At 47.8% G+C, this 24,011-nt stretch overlaps 1 protein-coding gene across 1 annotated transcript; it reads right to left on the bottom strand.

Moving 5' to 3' along the window:
• Nucleotides 1-1,526: 1,526 nt before the first annotated feature.
• Nucleotides 1,527-23,616, bottom strand: LOC115536011 (mucin-5AC-like). The gene is made up of 7 exons (XM_030347668.1): nucleotides 23,612-23,616; nucleotides 9,681-9,852; nucleotides 5,837-6,200; nucleotides 4,160-4,306; nucleotides 3,387-3,536; nucleotides 2,616-3,278; nucleotides 1,527-1,552 (listed from the first exon to the last, which is right to left on the bottom strand). The coding sequence occupies exons 1-7, from the start codon at nucleotides 23,614-23,616 to the stop codon at nucleotides 1,527-1,529; spliced, it is 1,527 nt and encodes a 508-aa protein (XP_030203528.1).
• Between the last annotated feature and the right edge of the window lie 395 nt (nucleotides 23,617-24,011).

The raw sequence follows: 24,011 nt of genomic DNA on the forward strand, positions 1-24,011 counted from the left end.
TGCGAATAAAACGTTGCTTGAAACACTTATTTAAACACAGGCAAACATACCATATCCTAAACTGATTTGAAAAAAATTAAGAAAATATAGAAAACTGTAGAGGAGATTGAGGCAATCACATCCTCATTTACATTTGTCATGCGTTCAAATGAGTCTATTGATTTTCTGTTTACGAAGGTGTCTTACTTGTTGATCATTTATGAAAATAGACATTTTGAAATGAAAGCTACATTTTGAATAGTTTATTTAGCTTATTATGTAATACTGTTAATCTGAGACTGCTTTGACTTTTGTTAACTGTAGGGGTCTGTGTGCCGGCTATCTGCACCGCCTGGCCAGTGTGTGTTTGTCAGTTGAAAAGGCGATGGTTCGAAAAAGTCTTTCAACCACTTACTACGTTGATTCGTTTCTCGTAATGTTTTTTTCGTTTCCCAGTATAATTTCCTTAATTAAGAAGGCAGTTTTGTTCATTATTGATTTGTAAAAAAAATACAATATATTTTTGAAGAGACCGGCTTCTAACTGGTGCTGGGCCCAGCACAGAGCTAGAATTAACACAGAGGGAGGAGAAGGGACTTGCGATTATAGGTAAGATCTCCTGTGATGGGATCTCGGGGGCATCAACCTTAGACAGGTTTTTTTTCGATTTCAGCACGTTCTTTCTGGACAGCTCCGTTTACGAACGACGTAAGGAGTGTTCCTAAGAAGAATCCTAAAAGACCGTTCGGGAACCACACCTATAGAGGTAAACAATTTTGCTAAGTCTAAACGTAGGAGTCTTCGTAGCGCGCTAAGAGAGAACGTTATCCGGAGACCGGGCCCAGGACAGATTGATGTTTAACCAGTTCATCATTCAGAGCAATATGACACACAGACGCCAGCTAGCACCGTGCCATAAACCTCCTGAGTGTTTGTGCTGACGGCTGGTTTAACATGTGTGCCTGATTGTCAAATGCACCACAGGTGTGCGGCCTCACCCAGAATCCGATCAGTCCGACCGGCCAGGTGAGGCTGCTTCAGCCATCAACCATAAACAATCCGCAGTCATTGTTTTATTTGTAATTCCCATACAGAACAAAACAGGCCTTTGGGGGTTGAGCGCACATCAGTAAGCATGACCAGTCTGCGTCCAGTAAAGGTTATGATTCTGTGTTCCCTTGATTGAGAGAAAACTATGAATATCCTGTCCTGGTTGGTCCTGGTCCCCATCGTACTACTCAACCAGACCTATCCCAGACATCAGATCTTTGTGTCGCGGGGGCTATATTTTAGATACATTCTTAATTTCAATCCCTGACTTGTAATCGATCTACCACAAAGCAGAATGCAGGTCTGCAGGCTCTGCACTGGATACAACACATTGTTTACTTGACCTTTTATTTGATTTGACTTTATATGAGCGAGGTACCAATACTATTGTGAACGTTGTCAACGTTCACAACATCAACATTGATGTCGTTGCTACACTTTTGATTGAATGCATTGATTGTGCTTAGCCATAACTGCAACTGTGATGAAGGCGTATGCTAAAAGTCCCAAATTGTAGTTCCAGCTGAGGAGACACATTGGTTGAGTTTTATTACACAGAATTGTATGACTTTACAATAAAGGTTACAACTTACTTAACTCCATCAATATATTATTTTCAATGGTATTGCACAAGATCCCATAAATAATGGTGATTAAATATATAACTATTAGTCCTGTCAAGCGATTAAAATATTTAATGCGATTAATCGAATTAATGTCATAGTTAACTCACGAAATTGTTTTTTCTATGCTAAATATCCATTGATTTCTTTGTCCCATCAATTTTTCTCATTTTAATGCCTTTATCAACATGGAGAAGTGCATCGGCTTTACTTGTGCAATTTTTATTTTTGATAACATTAGCATATAATGATCAAAACAGGATGATACAAAAAAAAGCCTATTGTGCAATGAAACGATGAACATACAAACATACTGCCTTGAACATAGCAGACAGGCTACTGCTTCTTTGTTTTGAGCCAAAGAAAAATAAATAAATAAATAAATAAAATGAAAGAATTGCGTTAATCGCGCAATAAAAAAATTAACGCTGTTAAAATTGGTTTGCGTTAACGCCGTTAATAACTCGTTTAACTGACAGCACTAATGGATACATAAAATACTTACATATGATATCATTACATATAAATAATTAATAAAGTATACAACAATTAGCAACAAGGCATCAGAAAGTTACACTAAATGAAAAGCTTGGTTGTGATTCCAATGAGTGTTACAACAACAAAACTGCATTGGTTCTGAACTGAAGAGGAGAAAGGTCTCAGGCCTCCTGGAATCATGCCTGCTGGCAATATGACTACTGGAACCATGGCAACTGGAACTACTGGCCGTACTCCTACTGGCTGTACTCCTACTGGCTGTACTCCTACTGGCTGTAATACTACTGGCTGTACTCCAACTGGCTGTACTCCAACTGGCTGGACTCCTACTGGCTGTAATATTACTGGCTGTACTCCAACTGGCTGTACTCCAACTGGCTGGACTCCTACTGGCTGGACTCCTACTGGCTGTAATACTACCGGCTGTACTCCTACTGGCTGTACTCCGACTGTCTGTACTCCTACTGGCTGTACTCCTTCTACTGGCTGTAATACTACTGTCTGTACTCCTACTGGCTGTACTCCTACTGGATGTAATACTACTGTCTGTACTCCGACTGGCTGTACTCCTACTGGCTGTAATACTACTGTCTGTATTATTGTCTGTACTCCGACTGGCTGTAGTAGTACTGGCTGTACTCCTACTGGCTGTAATACTACTGTCTGTATTATTGTCTGTACTCCGTCTGGCTGTAGTACTACAGTCTGTACTATGACTGGCTGTACTCCGACGGGCTGTAGTACTACTGTCTGTACTACTGTCTGTGCTGCTGTCTGTACTACTGTCTGTACTCCTACCTGCTGTAGTACTACCGTCTGTACTCCGACTGTCTGTACTCCTACTGGGTGTACTACTACTATCTGTACTACTATTGGCTGTAGTCCCACTGTCTGTACTCCTACTGGCTGTACTCCTACTGGCAGTACTCCTACTGGCAGTACTCCTACTGGCAGTACTCCTACTGGCTGTACTCCTACTGGCTGTAATACTACTGTCTGTACTCCGACTGGCTGTACTCCTACTGGATGTAATACTACTGTCTGTACTCCTACTGGCTGTACTCCTACTGGCTGTAATACTACTGTCTGTATTATTGTCTGTACTCCGACTGGCTGTAATAGTACTGGCTGTACTCCTACTGGCTGTAATACTAAAGTCTGTATTATTGTCTGTACTCCGTCTGGCTGTAGTACTACAGTCTGTACTATGACTGGCTGTACTCCGACGGGCTGTACTACTACTGTCTGTACTACTGTCTGTGCTACTGTCTGTACTACTGTCTGTACTCCTACTGGCTGTACTCCTACTGGCTGCAGTACTACCGTCTGTACTCCGACTGGCTGTACTCCTACTGGGTGTACTACTACTATCTGTACTACTATTAGCTGTACTCCAGGTACAGTAACTAGTGTTGTTGCTGTGGTAGTTGGGCCAGCTGTAGTTGTAGTTGGGCTAGCTGTGGTAGTTGTTGGGCTGGATGTGGTAGTTGTTGGGCTTGCTGTGGTTGTAGTTGGGCTGGATGTGGTAGTAGTTGGGCTAGCTGTGGTTGTAGTTGGGCTGGATGTGGTAGTTGTTGGGCTAGCTGTGGTTGTAGTTGGGCTAGATTTGGTTGTAGTTGGGGTAGCTGTGGTAGTTGTTGGTCCAGCGGGGGTAGTTGTTGGTCCATCTGTGGTAGCTATTGGGGCAACTGTGGTTTTTGTTGGTCCAGCTGGGGTAGCTATTGGGGCAGCTGTGTCAGTTGTTGGGGCAGCTGTGGTAGTTGTTGGTCCAGCTGTGGAAGTTGTTGGTCCAACTGTGGAAGATGTTGGTCCAGCGGTGGAAGTTGTTGGGGCAGCTGTGGTAGTTTTCTGTACTCCGACTGGGTGTACTGTTATTGGCTGTACTCCAGGTACAGTAATTAGTGTTGTTGCTGTGGTATTTGGGCCAGCTGTGGTTGTAGTTGGGCTAGCTGTGGTTGTTGGGCTGGATGTGGTTGTAGTTGGGCTAGATGTGGTTGTAGTTGGGGTAGGTGTGGTAGTTGTTGGGCTAGATGTGGCTGTAGTTGGGCTGGATGTGGTAGTTGTTGAGCCAGCTGTGGTGATAGTTTGGCCGGCAGTGGTAGTTGTTGCAGCAAATGTGTTGGTTGTTGGGTCGGCTTTGGTTGTTGTTGGGCCAGCTGTTGTAGTTGTTGGGCCATCTGTGGTAGTTGTCGGTCCAGTGGTGGTAGTTGCTGGGGCAGCTGTGGTAGTTGTTGGGGCAGCTGTGTTTGTTGTGGGGCTTGATGTTGCGGTAGTCGGGCCAGATGTTGTAGTTGTTCGTCCAGCTGTGGTTGTTGTTGGTCCCGTTGTAGTGGTAGTTGCGCTAGCCGTAGTAGTTGTAGGTCCAGCTGTCGTTGTCGTTGCTCCAGTTGTTGTTGTTGTTGGTCGAGTGGTATTGTTAGTTGGGCTTGCTGTGGTAGTTGTTGGGGCAGCTGTAGTGGTTGTCGGGGCAGCTGTGGTAGTTGTTAGTCCGACGGTGGTAGTTGTGGGGGGAGCTGTGGTTGTTGTGGGGTTTGATTTTGCGGTAGTTGGTCCAGCTGTCGTAGATGTAGGTCCAGCCGTGGTAGTTGTTGGTCCATTTGTGGTAGTTGTTGGTCCTGCGGTGGTAGTAGTTGGGGCAGCTGTGGTTGTCGTTGGTGCAGCTGTGGTAGTTGTTGATCCAGCTGTGGTAGTTGTAGATCCAGCTGTGGTAGTTGTTGGTCCAGCTGTGGTAGTTGTTTGGCCAGCTACGATAGCTATCTGCCCAGCTATGGTTGTTGTTGGTCCAGCTGTGGTAGTTGTTGGACCAGCTGTGGTAGTTGTTGGTCCAGCTGTGGTAGTTGTTGGTCCAGCGGTGGTAGTTGTTGGGGCAGCTGTGGTAGTAGTTGGGGCAGCTGTGGTAGTTGTTGGTCCAGCTGTGGTAGTTGTTGGACCAGCTGTGGTAGATTTTGGTCCTGCTGTGGTAGTAGTTGGGGCAGCTGTGGTAGTTGTTGGACCAGCTGTGGTAGATTTTGGTCCTGCTGTGGTAGTTGTTGGGGCAGCTGTGGTAGTTGTTGGTCCAGCTGTGGTAGTTGTTGGACCAGCTGTGGTAGATTTTGGTCCTGCTGTGGTAGTAGTTGGGGCAGCTGTGGTAGTTGTTGGACCAGCTGTGGTAGATTTTGGTCCTGCTGTGGTAGTTGTTGGGGCAGCTGTGGTAGATGTTGGTTCAGCTGTGGTAGTTGTTGGTCCAGCTGTGGTAGTTGTTGGACCAGCTGTGGTAGATTTTGGTCCTGCTGTGGTAGTTGTTGGGGCAGCTGTGGTAGATGTTGGTCCAGCTGTGGTAGTTGTTGGTCCATCAGTGGTAGTAGTTGGGGCAGCTGTGGTAGTAGTTGGTCCAGCTGTGGTAGTTGTTGGTCCAGCTGTGGTAGTTGTTGGACCAGCTGTGGTAGTTGTTGGTCCTGCTGTGGTAGTAGTTGGGGCAGCTGTGGTAGTAGTTGGTCCAGCTGTGGTAGTTGTTGGGGGAGCTGTGGTTGTTGTGGGGTTTGATTTTGCGGTAGTTGGTCCAGCTGTGGTAGTTGTTGGACCAGCTGTGGTAGATGTTGGTCCTGCTGTGGTAGTAGTTGGGGCAGCTGTGGTAGTAGTTGGTCCAGCTGTGGTAGTTGTGGGGGGAGCTGTGGTTGTTGTGGGGTTTGATTTTGCGGTAGTTGGGCCAGATGTTGTAGTTGTTCGTCCAGCTGTGGTTGTTGTTGGTCCCGTTGTAGTGGTAGTTGCGCTAGCCGTAGTAGTTGTAGGTCCAGCTGTCGTTGTCGTTGCTCCAGTTGTTGTTGTTGTTGGTCGAGTGGTATTGTTAGTTGGGCTTGCTGTGGTAGTTGTTGGGGCAGCTGTAGTGGTTGTCGGGGCAGCTGTGGTAGTTGTTAGTCCGACGGTGGTAGTTGTGGGGGGAGCTGTGGTTGTTGTGGGGTTTGATTTTGCGGTAGTTGGTCCAGCTGTCGTAGATGTAGGTCCAGCCGTGGTAGTTGTTGGTCCATTTGTGGTAGTTGTTGGTCCTGCGGTGGTAGTAGTTGGGGCAGCTGTGGTTGTCGTTGGTGCAGCTGTGGTAGTTGTTGATCCAGCTGTGGTAGTTGTTGATCCAGCTGTGGTAGTTGTTGGTCCAGCTGTGGTAGTTGTTTGGCCAGCTACGATAGCTATCTGCCCAGCTATGGTTGTTGTTGGTCCAGCTGTGGTAGTTGTTGGACCAGCTGTGGTAGTTGTTGGTCCAGCTGTGGTAGTTGTTGGTCCAGCGGTGGTAGTTGTTGGGGCAGCTGTGGTAGTAGTTGGTCCAGCTGTGGTAGTTGTTGGACCAGCTGTGGTAGATTTTGGTCCTGCTGTGGTAGTAGTTGGGGCAGCTGTGGTAGTTGTTGGACCAGCTGTGGTAGATTTTGGTCCTGCTGTGGTAGTTGTTGGGGCAGCTGTGGTAGTTGTTGGTCCAGCTGTGGTAGTTGTTGGACCAGCTGTGGTAGATTTTGGTCCTGCTGTGGTAGTAGTTGGGGCAGCTGTGGTAGTTGTTGGACCAGCTGTGGTAGATTTTGGTCCTGCTGTGGTAGTTGTTGGGGCAGCTGTGGTAGATGTTGGTTCAGCTGTGGTAGTTGTTGGTCCAGCTGTGGTAGTTGTTGGACCAGCTGTGGTAGATTTTGGTCCTGCTGTGGTAGTTGTTGGGGCAGCTGTGGTAGATGTTGGTCCAGCTGTGGTAGTTGTTGGTCCATCAGTGGTAGTAGTTGGGGCAGCTGTGGTAGTAGTTGGTCCAGCTGTGGTAGTTGTTGGTCCAGCTGTGGTAGTTGTTGGACCAGCTGTGGTAGTTGTTGGTCCTGCTGTGGTAGTAGTTGGGGCAGCTGTGGTAGTAGTTGGTCCAGCTGTGGTAGTTGTTGGGGGAGCTGTGGTTGTTGTGGGGTTTGATTTTGCGGTAGTTGGTCCAGCTGTGGTAGTTGTTGGACCAGCTGTGGTAGATGTTGGTCCTGCTGTGGTAGTAGTTGGGGCAGCTGTGGTAGTAGTTGGTCCAGCTGTGGTAGTTGTGGGGGGAGCTGTGGTTGTTGTGGGGTTTGATTTTGCGGTAGTTGGTCCAGCTGTCGTAGATGTAGGTCCAGCCGTGGTAGTTGTTGGGGCAGCTGTGGTAGTAGTTGGGGCAGCTGTGGTAGTAGTTGGGGCAGCTGTGGTAGTTGTTGGTCCAGCGGTGGTAGTTGTTGGACCAGCTGTGGTAGATGTTGTTCCAGCTGTGGCAGTCGTTGGTCCAGCTGTGGTAGTTGTTGGTCCAGCGGTGGTAGTTGTTTGGGCAGCGGTGTTCGTAGTTGGGGAAGCTGTGGTTGTTGAGGTTCCAGTGTTGGTAGTTGTTGGGGCAGCTGTGGTAGTTGTTAGTCCAGCGGTGGTAGTTGTTGGTCCAGCGGTTGTAGTTGTTGGACCAGCGATGGTAGTTGTTGGTCCAGCTGTGGTAGTTGTTGGTCCTGCGGTGGTAGTTGTTTGGGCAGCTGTGGTAGTTATTGGGGCAGCTGTGGTAGTTGTTAGTTCAGCGGTGGTTGTAGTTGGGGAAGCTGTTGTTGTTGTTGGGGCAGCTGTGGTTGTTTTTAGTCCAGTGGTGGTGGTTATTGGTACAGTGGTGGTAGCTGTTGGTCCAGCAGTGTTAGTTGTTGGGGCAGCTGTGGTAGTTTTTGGTCCGTCTGCGGTGGTAGTCGGGATTGATGTGGTAGTTGTTGGTTCAGCAGTGGTCGTAGTTGGGGCAGCTGTGGTTGTTGAGGGTCCAGTGGTGGCAGTTGTTGGGGCAGCTGTGGTAGTTGTTGTGGCAGCTGTGGTAGTTGTTGGTCCAGCGGTGGTAGTTGTTGGACCAGCTGTGGTAGTTGTTGGTCCAGCTATGGTAGTTGTTGGTCCATCAGTGGTAGTTGTTGGGGCAGCTGTGGTAGTTGTTGGTCCAGCTGTGGTAGTTGTTGGACCAGCTGTGGTAGATGTTGCTCCAGCTGTGGTAGTTGTTGGTCCAGCTGTGGTAGTAGTTGGGGCAGCTGTGGTAGTTGTTGGGGCAGCTGTGGTAGTCGTTGGTCCAGCTGTGGTAGTCGTTGGTCCAGCGGTGGTAGTTGTTGGTCCAGCTGTGGTAGTTGTTGGGGCAGCTGTGGTAGTTGTTGGTTCAGCGGTGGTTGTAGATGGGGAAGCTGTGGTTGTTGTTGGTATTGATGTGGTAGTAGTTGGGGCAGTTGTGGTAGTTGTAGGGGCAGCCGTGGTAGTTGTTTGGGCAGCTGTGGTAGTTGTTGGTTCAGCGGTGGTTGTAGTTGGGGAAGCTGTGGTTGTTGTTGGGGCAGCTGTGGTAGTTGTTGGGGCAGTGGTGGTAGTTGTTGGGGCAGCTGTGGTAGTTGTTGGTTCAGCGGTGGTTGTAGTTGGGGAAGCTGTGGTTGTTGTTGGGGCAGCTGTGGTAGTTGTTGGGGCAGTTGTGGTAGTTGTTGGGGCAGCTGTGGTAGTTGTCTGGGCAGCTGTGGTAGTTGTTGGTCCAGCTGTGGTAGTTGTTGGTTCAGCGGTGGTAGTTGTTGGGGCAGCTGTGGTAGTAGTTGGGGCAGCTGTGGTAGTCGTTGGTCCAGCGGTGGTAGTTGTTGGGGCAGCGGTGGTCGTAGTTGGGGAAGCTGTGGTTGTTGAGGGTCCAGTGGTGGTAGTTGTTTGGGCCGCGGTGGTAGTTGTTGGGGCAGCTGTGGTGGTTGTTAGTCCAGCGGTGGTAGTTGTTGGTCCAGCGGTGGTACTTGTTGGACCAGCTGTGGTAGATGTTGGTCCAGCTGTGGTAGTTGTTGGTCCAGCTGTGCTAGTTGTTTGTCCTGCGGTGCTAGTTGTTGGGGCAGCTGTGGTAGTAGTTGGGGCAGCGGTGGTAGTTGTTGGTCCAGCTGTGGTAGTTGTTGGGGCAGCTGTGGTAGTTGTTTGGGCATCTGTGGTAGTTGTTGGTACAGCTGTGGTAGTTGTTGGTTCAGCGGTGGTGGTAGTTGGGGCAGCAGTGGTTGTTGTTAGTCCAGTGGTGGTGGTTCTTGGTACAGTGGTGGTAGCTGTTGGTCCAGCAGTGTTAGTTGTTGGGGCAGCTGTGGTAGTTGTTGGTCCATCTGCGGTGGTAGTTGGGATTGATGTGGTAGTTGTTGGTTCAGCAGTGGTCGTAGTTGGGGCAGCTGTGGTTGTTGAGGGTCCAGTGGTGGCAGTTGTTGGGGCAGCTGTGGTAGTTGTTGGGGCAGCTGTGGTAGTTGTTAGTCCAGCGGTGGTAGTTGTTGGTCCAGCGGTGGTAGTTGTTGGACCAGCTGTGGTAGTTGTTGATCCAGCTGTGGTAGTTGTTGGTCCATCAGTGGTAGTAGTTGGGGCAGCTGTGGTAGTTGTTGGTCCAGCTGTGGTAGTTGTTGGACCAGCTGTGGTAGATGTTGCTCCAGCTGTGGTAGTTGTTGGTCCTGCTGTGGTAGTAGTTGGGGCAGCTGTGGTAGTCGTTGGTCCAGCTGTGGTAGTCGTTGGTCCAGCGGTGGTAGTTGTTGGTCCAGCTGTGGTAGTTGTTGGGGCAGCTGTGGTAGTTGTTGGGGCAGCTGTGGTAGTTGTTGGTTCAGCGGTGGTTGTAGATGGGGAAGCTGTGGTTGTTGTTGGTATTGATGTGGTAGTAGTTGGGGCAGTTGTGGTAGTTGTAGGGGCAGCCGTGGTAGTTGTTTGGGCAGCTGTGGTAGTTGTTGGTTCAGCGGTGGTTGTAGTTGGGGAAGCTGTGGTTGTTGTTGGGGCAGCTGTGGTAGTTGTTGGGGCAGTGGTGGTAGTTGTTGGGGCAGCTGTGGTAGTTGTTGGTTCAGCGGTGGTTGTAGTTGGGGAAGCTGTGGTTGTTGTTGGGGCAGCTGTGGTAGTTGTTGGGGCAGTTGTGGTAGTTGTTGGGGCAGCTGTGGTAGTTGTCTGGGCAGCTGTGGTAGTTGTTGGTCCAGCTGTGGTAGTTGTTGGTTCAGCGGTGGTAGTTGTTGGGGCAGCTGTGGTAGTAGTTGGGGCAGCTGTGGTAGTCGTTGGTCCAGCGGTGGTAGTTGTTGGGGCAGCGGTGGTCGTAGTTGGGGAAGCTGTGGTAGTTGTTGGTCCAGTGGTGGTAGTTGTTGGGGCCGCGGTGGTAGTTGTTGGGGCAGCTGTGGTGGTTGTTAGTCCAGCGGTGGTAGTTGTTGGTCCAGCGGTGGTACTTGTTGGACCAGCTGTGGTTGTTGTTGGGGCAGCTGTGGTAGTTGTTGGGGCAGTTGTGGTAGTTGTTGGGGCAGCTGTGGTAGTTGTCTGGGCAGCTGTGGTAGTTGTTGGTCCAGCTGTGGTAGTTGTTGGTTCAGCGGTGGTAGTTGTTGGGGCAGCTGTGGTAGTAGTTGGGGCAGCTGTGGTAGTCGTTGGTCCAGCGGTGGTAGTTGTTGGGGCAGCTGTGGTAGTAGTTGGGGCAGCGGTGGTAGTTGTTGGTCCAGCTGTGGTAGTTGTTGGTCCAGCGGTGGTAGTTGTTGGGGCAGCTGTGGTAGTTGTTGGTTCAGCGGTGGTTGTAGTTGGTTCAGCGGTGGTTGTAGTTGGGGAAGCTGTGGTTGTTGTTGGGGCAGCTGTGGTAGTTGTTGGGGCAGTGGTGGTAGTTGTTGGGGCAGTTGTAGTAGTTGTTAGTCCAGTGGTGGTGGTTCTTGGTCCAGTGGTGGTAGTTGTTGGTCCAGAAGTGGTAGTTGTCGGGGCAGCTGTGGTAGTTGTTGGTCCAGCTGTGGTAGTTGTTGGTTCAGCTGTGGTAGTTGTTGGTCCAGCTGTGGTAGTTGTTGGTCCATCAGTGGTAGTTGTTGGGGCAGCTGTGGTAGTAGTTGGGGCAGCTGTGGTAGTAGTTGGCCCAGCTGTGGTAGTTGTTGGTCCAGCGGTGGTCGTAGTTGGAGCAGCTGTGGTAGTTGTTAGTCCAGCGGTGGTAGTTGTTGGTCCAGTGGTGGTAGTTGTTGGTCCAGCGGTGGTAGTTGTTGGGGCAGCTGTGGTAGTTGTTGGACCAGCTGTGGTAGTTGTTTGTCCAGCTGTGGTAGTTGTTGGTCCAGCTGTGGTAGTTGTTGGTCCAGCTGTGGTAGTTGTTTGGGCAGCTGTGGTAGTTATTGGGGCAGCTGTGGTAGTTGTTGGTTCAGCGGTGGTTGTAGATGGCGATGCTGTGGTTGTTGTTGGGGCAGCTGTGGTTGTTGTTGGGGCAGTGGTGGTAGTTGTTGGGGTAGCTTTGGTAGTTGTTAGTCCAGTGGTGGTGGTTCTTGGTCCAGCAGTGGTCGTTGTTGGGGCAGCTGTGGTAGTTGTTGGGGCAGCTGTGGTAGTTGTTGGTCCATCTGCGGTGGTAGTTGGGATTGATGTGGTAGTTGTTGGTTCAGCATTGGTCGTAGTTGGGGCAGCTGTGGTAGTTGTTGGTCCAGTGGTGGCAGTTGTTGGGGCAGCTGTGGTAGTTGTTGGGGCAGCTGTGGTAGTTGTTAGTCCAGCGTTGGTAGTTGTTGGACCAGCTGTGGTAGTTGTTGGTCCAGCTGTGGTAGTTGTTGTGGCAGCTGTGGTAGTTGTTGGGGCAGCTGTGGTAGTTGTTAGTCCAGCGGTGGTAGTTGTTGGTCCAGCGGTGGTAGTTGTTGGACCAGCTGTGGTAGTTGTTGGACCAGCTGTGGTAGTTGTTGGTCCTTCAGTGGTTGTAGTTGGGGCAGCTGTGGTAATTGTTGGTCCAGCTGTGCTAGTTGTTGGTCCAGCGGTGGTAGTTGTTGGTCCTGCTCTGGTAGTTGTTGGGGCAGCTGTGGTTGTTGTTGGTTCAGCGGTGGTTGTAGTTGGGGAAGCTGTGGTTGTTGTTGGGGCAGCTGTGGTAGTTGTTGGGGCAGCTGTGGTAGTTGTTAGTCCAGCGGTGGTAGTTGTGGGTCCAGCTGTGGTAGTTGTTGGGCCAGCTGTGGTAGTTGTTGGTCCTGCGGTGGTAGTTGTTGGGGCAGCTGTGGTAGTAGTTGGGGCAGCTGTGGTAGTTGTTGGTCCAGCTGTGGTAGTTGTTGGTCCAGCGGTGGTAGTTGTTGGGGCAGCTGTGGTAGTTGTTGGTTCCGCGGTGGTAGTTGTTGGGGCAGCTGTGGTAGTTGTTGGTTCAGCGGTGGTTGTAGTTCGTTCTGCGGTGGTAGTTGTTGGGGCAGCTGTGGTAGTTGTTAGTCCAGTGGTGGTGGTTCTCGGTCCAGTGCTGGTAGTTGTTGGTCCAGCAGTGGTAGTGGTCGGGGCAGCTGTGGTAGTTGTTTGTCCAGCTGTGGTAGTTGTTGGTCCAGCTGTGGTAGTTGTTGGGGCAGCTGTGGTAGTAGTTGGTCCAGCTGTGGTAGTTGTTGGGGCAGCTGTGGTAGTTGTTGGTCCATCAGTGGTAGTTGTTGGTCCAGCTTTGGTAGTTGTTGGTCCAGCTGTGGTAGTTGCTGGTCCAGCTGTGGTAGTTGTTGGTCCATCAGTGGTAGTTGTTGGGGCAGCTGTGGTAGTTGTTGGGGCAGCTGTGGTAGTGGTTGGTCCAGCTGTGGTAGTTGTTGGACCTGCTGTGGTAGATGTTGGTCCAGCTGTGGTAGTTGTTGGGCCTGCGGTGGTAGTTGTTGGGGCAGCTATGGTAGTCGTTGGTCCAGCGGTGGTAGTTGTTGGGGCAGCTGTGGTAGTCGTTGGGGCAGCTGTGGTAGTTGTTGGTCCAGCTGTGGTAGTTGTTGGACCAGCTGTGGTAGATGTTGGTCCAGCTGTGGTAGTTGTTGGTCCTGCTGTGTTAGTAGTTGGGGCAGCTGTGGTAGTCGTTGGTCCAGCTGTGGTAGTTGTTGGTCCAGCGGTGGTAGTTGTTGGTCCAGATGTGGTAGTTGTTGGGGCAGCTGTGGTAGTTGTTGGTTCAGTGGTGGTTGTAGATGGGGAAGCTGTGGTTGTTGTTGGTATTGATGTCGTAGTAGTTGGGGCAGCTGTGGTAGTCGTTGGTCCAGCTGTGGTAGTTGTTGGTCCAGTGGTGGTAGTTGTTGGGGCAGCTGTGGTAGTTGTTGGTCCAGCTGTGGTAGTAGTTGGGGCAGCTGTGGTAATTGTTGGTCCTGCGGTGGTAGTTGTTGGGGCAGCTGTGGTAGTAGTTGGGGCAGCTGTGGTAGTCGTTGGTCCAGCTGTGGTAGTTGTTGGTCCAGCGGTGGTAGTTGTTGGGGCAGCTGTGGTAGTTGTTGGTTCCGCGGTGGTAGTTGTTGGGGCAGCTGTGGCAGTTGTTGGTTCAGCGGTGGTTGTAGTTCGTTCAGCGGTGGTAGTTGTTGGGGCGGCTGTGGTAGTTGTTAGTCCAGTGGTGGTGGTTCTCGGTCCAGTGCTGGTAGTTGTTGGTCCAGCAGTGGTAGTGGTCGGGGCAGCTGTGGTAGTTGTTTGTCCAGCTGTGGTAGTAGTTGGTCCAGCTGTGGTAGTTGTTGGGGCAGCTGTGGTAGTAGTTGGTCCAGCTGTGGTAGTTGTTGGTCCAGCTGTGGTAGTTGCTGGTCCAGCTGTGGTAGTTGTTGGTCCATCAGTGGTAGTTGTTGGGGCAGCTGTGGTAGTTGTTGGGGCAGCTGTGGTAGTGGTTGGTCCAGCTGTGGTAGTTGTTGGACCTGCTGTGGTAGATGTTGGTCCAGCTGTGGTAGTTGTTGGGCCTGCGGGGGTAGTTGTTGGGGCAGCTGTGGTAGTTGTTGGTCCAGCGGTGGTAGTTGTTGGGGCAGCTGTGGTAGTCGTTGGGGCAGCTGTGGTAGTTGTTGGGGCAGCTGTGGTAGTTGTTGGTTCAGTGGTGGTTGTAGATGGGGAAGCTGTGGTTGTTGTTGGTATTGATGTCGTAGTAGTTGGGGCAGCTGTGGTAGTTGTTGGTCCAGCTGTGTAAAATATTGATCAATTCTTTATCATCTTCGTGTGTTTTTCTTTTTGTAAATTGTACTGACTAACAAAACCAGCTTAAGAGAGTATCTTACCAAAACACAAGAGAATGACCACGAAATTTATCGTTGGATTCATTTTCACTGACTCTTATCTGTGAAGAAAATCAGTCATTCAAAACATCAGAATCTGCGTATTTGTTGATGTTATTCATGATTAAATTATGACTGAAAGTTTAGTGGTTAATCCAAATAACTTGTAAACATGTAATTAATTCCAAACCTCAACATGTGTTTTTTTGTTAATTTCATTCATGATTAAGATATGACTTGTAGTTTAGAGGTTAGTACATATGACCAGTGGACCTCAGTACTTACTGGTTCAGTTGGTTTTAGTAGAGTTTGAATGCTGTCCTGAGGACTGTAGTTCCTTCGCTGCCTTGCTTCTTTAAATCTGCCATTGGCAGGAGCTCACTTTATATCACTTCTGAGATGACTCACATGACTTCAGAGACAAAGATATTGCATAAAAGAACAAAAGGTTTTAATTTTTTATAAGCATACTGAATACCATCCCCTCCCAATCGACACTGCGTTTCACTGTAATTACAGCTTTGTCTCTGCGATTGGGAGGGGATATTATCAGATCAGTCTGTGGAAACAAAGGAAGAATTCCATTGCACAACCGAGAACGTCTCATTTGTGCATATGACAATAAACACTTTGAAATGAATTGAATTGAATTGAGATGTCATCAACAGGCTCCACCACTTTGTGGGCTGTTCTGACGGCTCTTCTTGCTCAACTTCACCCTAGAAAGGTATTTGGTCGTCACGTTCTGTTATTCATACGACATTGGTCTCCTCGACCGACAGTTATGTGTCACATCACGTCTCTGTTGGATATCATTGTTGACTGTTGATCTTGGTGTGCAGATATAAAGAAATCCACCTCCTCAACAATGTCTGACATTGACCTTGAATTTGGAGTTGTTGTGTCTCTGGAACTTTTTTCAGCCCCTTTGCCCGTGCGACCTGATGAACGATACATAATGGACACACATACTCATACTACACATAGATGATGGGAATGGGAGCGTTTCTCCGACTTCTTCAGCTCTACAGAACAAAATGAGAGAGAGAGAGAGAGAGAGAGAGAGAGAGAGAGAAATCCGTAACCGCATCACGGAGATTCCTGTTTCCTGTGAGGCCTGGTTGCCTACGTTTTTACTTATCAAAGTTTTTTACCTCTATAGGCGTGGTTCCCAAACGGTCTCTTAGGAGTCTTCTTAAGAGACATTCCTTACGTCGTTCGTAAATGGCGCTATTCAGAAAGACCTTGCTGAAAACGATTGCTCAGAGATCGAGTTTCCATTTCATGTGCATGAAGTATTGCAATCTTTGCGAATAAAACGTTGCTTGAAACACTTATTTAAACACGGGCAAACATACCATAACCTAAACTGATTTGAAAAAAATTAAGAAAATATAGAAAACTGTAGAGGAGATTGAGGCAATCACATCCTCAATTACATTTGTCATGCGTTCAAATTAGTCTATTGATTTTCTGTTTACAAAGGTGTCTTACTTGTTGATTATTTATGAAAATAGACATTTTGAAATGAAAGCTACATTTTGAATAGTTTATTTAGCTTATTATGTAATACTGTTAATGCTGAGACTGCTTTGACTTTTGTTAACTGTAGGGGTCTGTGTGCCGGCTATCTGCACCGCCTGGCCAGTGTGTGTTTGTCAGTTGAAAAGACGATGGTTGGAAAAAGTCTTTCAACCACTTATTACGTTGGTTCGTTTCTCATAATGTTTTTTTCGTTTCCCAGTATAATTTCCTTAATTAAGAAGGCAGTTTTGTTCATTATTGATTTGTAAAATAAATACAATAGATTTTTGAAGAGACCGGCTTCTAACTGGTGCTGGGCCCAGCACAACGCCAGAATTAACACAGAGGGAGGAGAAGGCACTTGCGATTATAGGTAAGATCTCCTGTGAGCCTAATTGTTTGTCAATTTGCAAAGTTCATATATACGCCACTATCGGAATACAATTCTCTGATCCGAATATAATTCCATGCGGAATAGAAGAGGTGGTGTACACTTATTCCGAATGTTCTGGGGTGGGTGTGGCGGCTATTTAACTTAGAGATAGCATCAGCAGTTGCAGTAGTTTGCAATTGGTCCCTCTGTACTTTTATGCACACTGAACTAGACCGCTGTCCAGGAAAGTGGAATTTTTGCCTCATTTACGTCTTTCTTATAACTCCATAAATAGTCTGTTAACTTATTAACCCAAGTGTGTCCGGTTGCTAAGCGACGTCAACGTCTTTAGCAGACTACTTCTCTGCTGTTCAACACCACGAATGGTAATTGTAAAAAGTTATTGTTTCATTTTCGCAAGGAGCCGTGTATTAAGCGGGATAATGTGTAGAACGTCGCCGGTCAATAACGAAAATAAAACCCTTCAGGGCGATGCAAGACACCTCCGCTTCACGTCGGGGTCCGGTTTGCCCTGTCGCGGCTTATTTTCCCGATAATGACTGGCTTTCTGTACAACATTATCCCTTAAATTTATAGTCCAGATCAACATTATGGTTGTGTGCGAGAGACATACGGACGTACGCTTAGCACTTTTGTAAATGGATTGCATGATAGGAATAGATCTATTCCGATTAGAACTCTAATCGGATCAGAAGTGTCCATGTAAACGAGGCTACTGTCAATGTGGCAACTCCATGCGCAATGGGTATTTCTAAAGGTACAGTGGCGGCGACTAGTGTCAGGAGCTGAACCATCACTATGGTAGAGCTAAGAAGGTTCTACGAGCACTTAAGACCCACCTAACCAACAGCAAAGAACGCTTTGGGAAACACGCGAAGAACATAAAGAAGAGGTTACGAATGACGTCGTTAAGATGCTTTTAAGAAGGTTTTGGGAAACCGTTTGCATCCGTAGCATATTGATGCAAAATAAAACGTCATGTTTTAGTTAAGGATGTTGTCTCGGCTGCTCTTTGTTTGGGCCGTGGGTACAGCAAGGCAAGGTCAGCTCGACTCGCTTCCAATCATTTCAAAAACTTGCAACTTCAAAAAGATATTGTATTTCTTTTACAAAACAAAAATGAACAAAACTGTCTTCTAAATTAAGGAAATTATACTAAGGAACAAATAAATACGAGTTGCCTAGTAACGGGGACGCTGGCGAGTCTAACGCCGCTCTGTATGGCTTGTTTTTATTCAGTATTTCCAATATTTCTCACGATTGCATTGAACATTTTGTCGTTTTTTTTGGTCTTTAGTAGTTTAGCTAAGTTTACTAGTTATATATAGTCACTTTTCGCTATTGTCAGTGCGCCAGTTTTCTTTTTTTTTACGTGTTTTATACGTGAGGTCGTACAGTTGGTGGACGCTGTTGCCTTTTGAACGCTGTTGCTGCTGCTGCTCACCGGAACGTCATTCTGAACATTATTTTTTCGCGATTTTCTTTTTCTTTCTAGTCTTTTAACTTTTTATCAGTTTTCTTTTGCTTACTTTCAACACCTTCTGTCTGAAACCCTTCTGGACCTCGGGTCGGACTTCAAAGTTAAGTTAAGTAACTGCGTCAGTTTTCTTGATTTATTTATTTATTTCTGAACGTTAAACGTCTGCGTGTTTTGTTTTGTGTTTTGTGCGTGGAGTCGTGCAGCTGTTGGTGGATGACACCTGCTGGCCGGCTTGACTGCTGTTAACCCCCGGCGCCGTCCAACTGGCTTCCCCGTCTCCAGCGTAGCTATAACCGGCTTGCTCCACTCCTCTGCCTCCGCTGTGCTGGCTCTGTGGCTTCACCATAATCGCCTGGATCTACCGCTGGCTTCTTCCGACTTCACAACCTGTGGATTTTAACCTGTTCCTCTGGATTGCGCTATGTTTGACTCTCACGTAACGAGCGCATCTCTGCCGCTCCGTTACTCGGTAACGGAGATGTTACGTCTACGGATCTTCTCAAGGACCCAACCACCTCAGCTTGCATCCCACCAGGACATTCTCAAACGACCAAAATACATCCACCGAGGCTCTGGAGGGAATTTTCAGTACACTCACACCAGCAACAAAAACATCCGCTCCTTCTGGTCCACTGGGCCCCGCTCCCCTCCTCGCACAGCCCGTACGGTCAGTCCCGTCAATCACAGTGTACTGTCCCCTCTGCTCAAAGCAACCTGCTACACTCCACTCACCTGTCTGAAACTCTGTCTGCTGAACACCAGATCCCTCAGTAATAAGGCCCTTTTGATAAATGACTTTATTGTTGACCAGAGCCTAGATATTCTCTGCCTCACTGAGACCTGGCAACAACCAAATGACTTCTCCCATCTAAATGAAGCTGTCCCACCAGGTTTTTCGTTTATTAGTGAACCCCGGGTTAATGGGAGGGGGGGTGGCCTTGCTCTCCTCCATCGTGATAACATCAAAGTCACCACTGTCACAGTCCCCCTTCATTCCTCCTTTGAATGTCTAGCTGTAAAACTCTCAGGCCCCAAACCCACTATCATTGTCACCATTTACAGACCACCAAAACCCTCTGCCGTTTTCCTCAATGAATTCTCATCACTACCTACATCTGTATGTGCAATGTCCCCCACTGTTTTCCTCCTTGGTGATTTCAACATCCACATTGACAACCCATCCTGTACTTTTGCTAATGACTTCACATCACTTCTGGACTGTCTTGGCATCACACAACATGTCAACCTCCCAACCCATAACAAAGGTCACATTCTGGATTTAATCTGCTGCACTGACATCACTCCCACTAACCTTGATGTCATTGATTTCCCCATCTCCGACCACAAAGCTGTACTTTTTGACATTCATACCCAACTACACAAAACCAAGGAACAACGGACCATCTCCTTCAGAAACATCAAACTTATCAACACCACAGACCTCTCCACCATGATCAGCTCCTACCCCAACCCTCCCCCAGCTTCCTCCCTGACTGACCTGGTGACTCACTACAATAACTGCCTCTCCTCCTCCCTCGCCACCCTGGCCCCCCTGAAAACCTGCTCAGTCTCATTCACCCACACTGCTCCCTGGTTCACTCCTCATCTGCGCCAGCTCAAAGCCACTGGTCGTCGACTGGAGCGACTCTACAGTAAGACTCAACTCACTGTACACCGCCAAATGTATTCGGACCACCTCCATCACTACAAGAATGCCCTCACCACTGCCAAAACCTCATACTACTCCAACCTCATCAACGCTGGTACAGGCAACAGCAGAGTCCTCTTCTCAACAGTCAGCCACTTACTTCAGCCTCCTAAATCTCTCCCTCCAGACATTTCCACCACCCAATGCACTGCGTTCCTTGACTTCTTCAGCTCTAAAATCAACACCATTCACCAACAACTGGCCTCATCTCGCACCCCCTCTGATGACCCACCCTGGATGATCACCTCTGGCCAACCTCTCATCAGCTCCCTCTCTGACTTCACCCTAGTAACAGAACAGACCGTTTCAGAACTCATCCGCAAAGCCAAAACCACCACCTGTCAGCTCGATCCTCTTCCCACCTCCCTTGTCAAAGCATGTCTTCCGTCCATCTCCCCCATGATCACCAACCTAATTAACTCCTCCCTCACTACTGGTACTGTACCTAACCCACTCTCAAGCTGGCTGCCATCACTCCCATCCTAAAAAAACCTGGTGCTGACCCAACTGACCTTAACCATTACCGGCCCATCTCCAATCTCCCTTTCATCTCCAAAACACTTGAAAGGGTGGTTGCCGCACAACTACAGTCCCACCTTGACACTAACAATCTCCACGAACCGTTCCAATCTGGCTTCCGTCCAAAACACAGCACTGAAAAAGCCCTAGTCGAAATCACCAACGACCTCCTCCTTGCAGCCGACTCTGGATTACTCACCATTCTCATCCTCCTCGATCTCAGCGCAGCATTCGACACCATCTCCCACCCTCTGCTCCTGGACCGCCTAGCTGGTATTGGGATCACTGGTGCTGCACTCTCCTGGTTTACATCCTACCTCACCGGCCGTCAACAATTTGTTCGACTAAGCAACCACAAGTCTGGGTGTTCAGGTGTCTCACTGGGCGTCCCCCAGGGGCCAGTCTTGGGTCCACTCCTCTTCACCACTTACCTCCTCCCGCTGGGCACACCCCTCCGTCACCATGGGGTCCATTTTCATTGCTACGCTGACGACACACAGGTCTACATCTCCACCAAACCCACCGCTGCCATCCCCCCCACCTCCCTCATCACGTGCCTGGAAGAGATCCGGAGCTGGTTGAGCAGGAACTTCCTGAAACTCAATGGAAACAAGACCGAGGCCCTGCTCATCGGATCCAAATCCACCCTCACTAAATCACAACACACCCCAGCTCCACTCATAATTATCGATGGATTCCCAGTACCCTTCTCCTCCAAAGTCAAGAGCCTCGGCGTCATCCTGGACAACACCCTCTCATTCGCACCCCATATTCACAACATCACCCGGACTGCATTCTTCCACCTCCGCAACATCGCCAGACTCCGCCCATCACTGACCCAATCCAGCGCTGAAATCCTAGTTCACTCATTTGTCACATCACGCATAGACTACTGCAACGCCCTCCTCACCGGACTCCCCACCAAACTTATCAACAGACTGCAGATCATTCAGAACTCAGCCGCCCGGATCATCACCCGCACCAAATCATCTGACCACATCACCCCTGTCCTCATTCAACTTCACTGGCTCCCAGTACACTACCGCATCCAATACAAAACCCTACTCCTTACCTACAAAGCTCTCCACAACCTAGATCCCAGTTATCTCTGCGACCTCCTCCAAGAATACACTCCCTCCCGCTCCCTCCGCTCAACCTCTGCTGGACTACTATGTATCCCCACATCATGACTCACTTCAATGGGTGCCCGGTCATTCAGCCGTTCAGCACCCAGGCTCTGGAACTCCCTCCCCCCACATAAAACAGTGAGACACCATTTCAACCTTCAAGTCACAACTCAAAACTCACTTGTTCAAACTCGCACACAACGTCTAACTGATCACAGTTTTGATTGTTTTTTTTTTATTTATTTCTTATTGCTTATGTTTATTTATTTATTTATTTTTTCCACAATGTCTTGCTTTTTAAAAAATATGCTCTGTAAGGTGACCTTGGGTGTCTTGAAAGGCGCCTCTAAATTAAATGTATTATTATTATTATTATTATTATTATAAACCATTATAAGGAACGAGTGAACGTAATAGGTTATCGAAATACTTTTTTTAACCACCGCCTCTATCCCTTGAGAAGGCTACATCCTCATCCGCCGCAGGACTCACCAGGTGCCAACCAGCGCAGTGCGTCCACCATGCACTGCACGGTTCACGGCCCTGCGATGGAGAGGCTCAGCAGCCGACTCTTCCCACACTTAACTGTCTTGAGCAAGGTGTCGGTATTAAGGGTACTGCTATGAAATGGTTCAGATCCTACCTATCTGATGGAACCCTTTCTGTCAGCCTTGGAGACTTTAAATCCACCTCATCACCTCTATCATGTGGTGTTCCCCAGGGCTCTATTCTTGCACCCAGCCTATTTTCCCTATACATGCTTCCGCTAGGCTCCATTTTCAGAAAATATGGCATCTCATTCCATTGCTATGCTGACGACACACAAATTTACATACCTCTGAAAGGACAAGATTCCACCACTATTAAAAGTCTCTTAAACTGTCTGGAGGATGCCAAAGGTTGGATGGCCTTGCATTTTTTGAGCTTCAATGACTGCAAAACGGAGGTCCTATTATTAGGACCAGGTACTACCTGTAACACCAATGGTATGGACTTAAGCACCCTCGACCCATATGTCAAGTACAATATAAGAAGCTTGGGTGTAATACTGGATACTAATCTTAATTTTGGCAAAAAGGTTAAGTCTGTTGTAAAATCAAATTTCTTTCAGTTGAGAAATATTTCTAAAATAAAAACTTTTCTGACTGTCCCTAACTTGGAAAAAGTAATCCACGCATTTGTAGCTACCAGGCTGGACTACTGTATTTCCGTATATGTTGGTCTCAACAAAGCCACCCTCTCTAGCTTACAGTTGGTAAAAAAAGCTGCAGCTCGCCTACTAACGGTCACCCGTAAGGGTAAACATATTTCCCCCATCTTAGCCTCCCTCCAGTGGCTCCCCGTTCACAATAGAATACATATTAAGATCTCGCTACTAACATTTAAATGCTCAAATGGAAAAGCCCCATGTCCCTATCTTACTTATACAAGTCACATACACACCTATAAGAAGTCTCAGATCCTCTGACCTGCACTTACTGGCTGTTCCCAAAACTAAACACAAATGTAGATGAGATAGGGCATTTGCTGTTGTTGCCCCTAAACTATGGAACAGCTTGCCACTGCATATTAAATTGTCCCCCTCTGTAGCTATTTTTTAATCAAATCTTAAAACTCATCTCTACTCTATTGCCTTTAATGCAGTATAACCTTTCTTTTAACTCATCTTTATCACATTTGTTAGTCTTTTGATCCTGATTGTACATTGATTTATTGCATTGTGGCAACGTCTAGCCAACAACATTGTTATTACTGTAATTATTAATATTACTATTGTTACTGATATTCTGTTGTCTAAAATGTATGATTGTTACTGTTTTATTGTTGTTTGTTTTTTGTTTTATCGTTGTTTTTTTTTTTTTTAAATGTGCTTTACAAATAAATGTACATTACTTTACATTAGCTTTCACCTGACAAACACACACTGGCCAGTTGGTTCGGAAAGCCTGAACACAGACCCCTACAAGTAACAAGAAGCAAAGCAGTCTCAGCGCGAACAGTATTATATAATAAGCTAAATAAACTATTCAAAACGTGGCAGTCATTTCCGAATATTTTTCTATATTTTTACTTTAATCAGTGTAGGCTATGCCATGTATGCCCATGATTTAGTAAATGTTTAGGCATACTAGAAGGATTTCAAGCAATGTTTTATTCGCAGAGACTCCAATATATTTTAGAACGCTGTCATGCACCTGCGCATGAAATGAAACTCGAGCCATCTCTGAGCCATCGATTTCAGCACGTTCTTTCTGGACAACTCCGTTTGCGAACAACGTAAGGAATGTTCCTAAGAAGAAGTGCCTGATTGTCAAATGCACAAAAGGTGTGCGGCCTCACCCAGAATCCAATCAGTCCGACCGGCCAGGTGCGGCTGCTTCACACATCAACCATAAACAATCCACAGTCATTTTTTCATTTGTAATTCCCATACAGAACCGAACAGGCCTTTGGGGGTTGAACGCACATCAGTAAGCATGACCAGTCTGTGTCCAGTAAAGGTAATGATTCTGTGTTCCCCTTGATTGAAAAAAAATTATTAATATCCTGTCCTGGTTGGTCCTGGTCCCCATCGTACTACTCAACCAGACCTATCCCAGACATTAGGGGTCTCATTTATAAAACTGTGCGTGGGATCGTTACTAAAAATGTGCGTACGCCCAGAAGCCAAGTTTTGCGTGCGCCAAAAAATATTCTGATTAATAAAACCCTGCGTACGCACACCGTACGCAATCTTTGCTTTATAAATCACAGAGTGCCTACAAGTGTGCGCAGCTGAATCAGCTTCACGTTCCGCCCGGCACACGCCCCTTTTTAACCATAAATGGTCAATGCAAATTACCTCATGAATGCGATCTGCAGATGAAATAGTCTCAGATGCAAGTATTATGTCTTGTCGGAAACAATGGCAGAAGTACTGAGAAAAGCAAAAAAGCAAAATTTCACGGAGGTTGAAGTGGAGACACTTGTGGGTGAGATGAAGGCCCGAAAGGTAGTTTTGTTCGGCGGTCACGGGATTGGGATCGCCAACAACAAAAATCTGAGTGAGTGGCAACATGTTGCTGCAGCAGTGAACTCTGTCAGTAGCACGGAGCGCACAGTCCCAGAATTAAAAAAGACATAGAGTTACATATTTTTATGTAGCCTACCAATAAATCGTTATGGTCCCTAAATACCCTCTCCCTCCGAATCCTGCCATTTGCATGTTCCGCCAGAAGTGCCATATGGTACAGCATTACCAT

Source organism: Gadus morhua, chromosome 22, assembly GCF_902167405.1.
Source record: "Gadus morhua chromosome 22, gadMor3.0, whole genome shotgun sequence".
Taxonomy (NCBI): Eukaryota; Metazoa; Chordata; class Actinopteri; order Gadiformes; family Gadidae; genus Gadus; species Gadus morhua.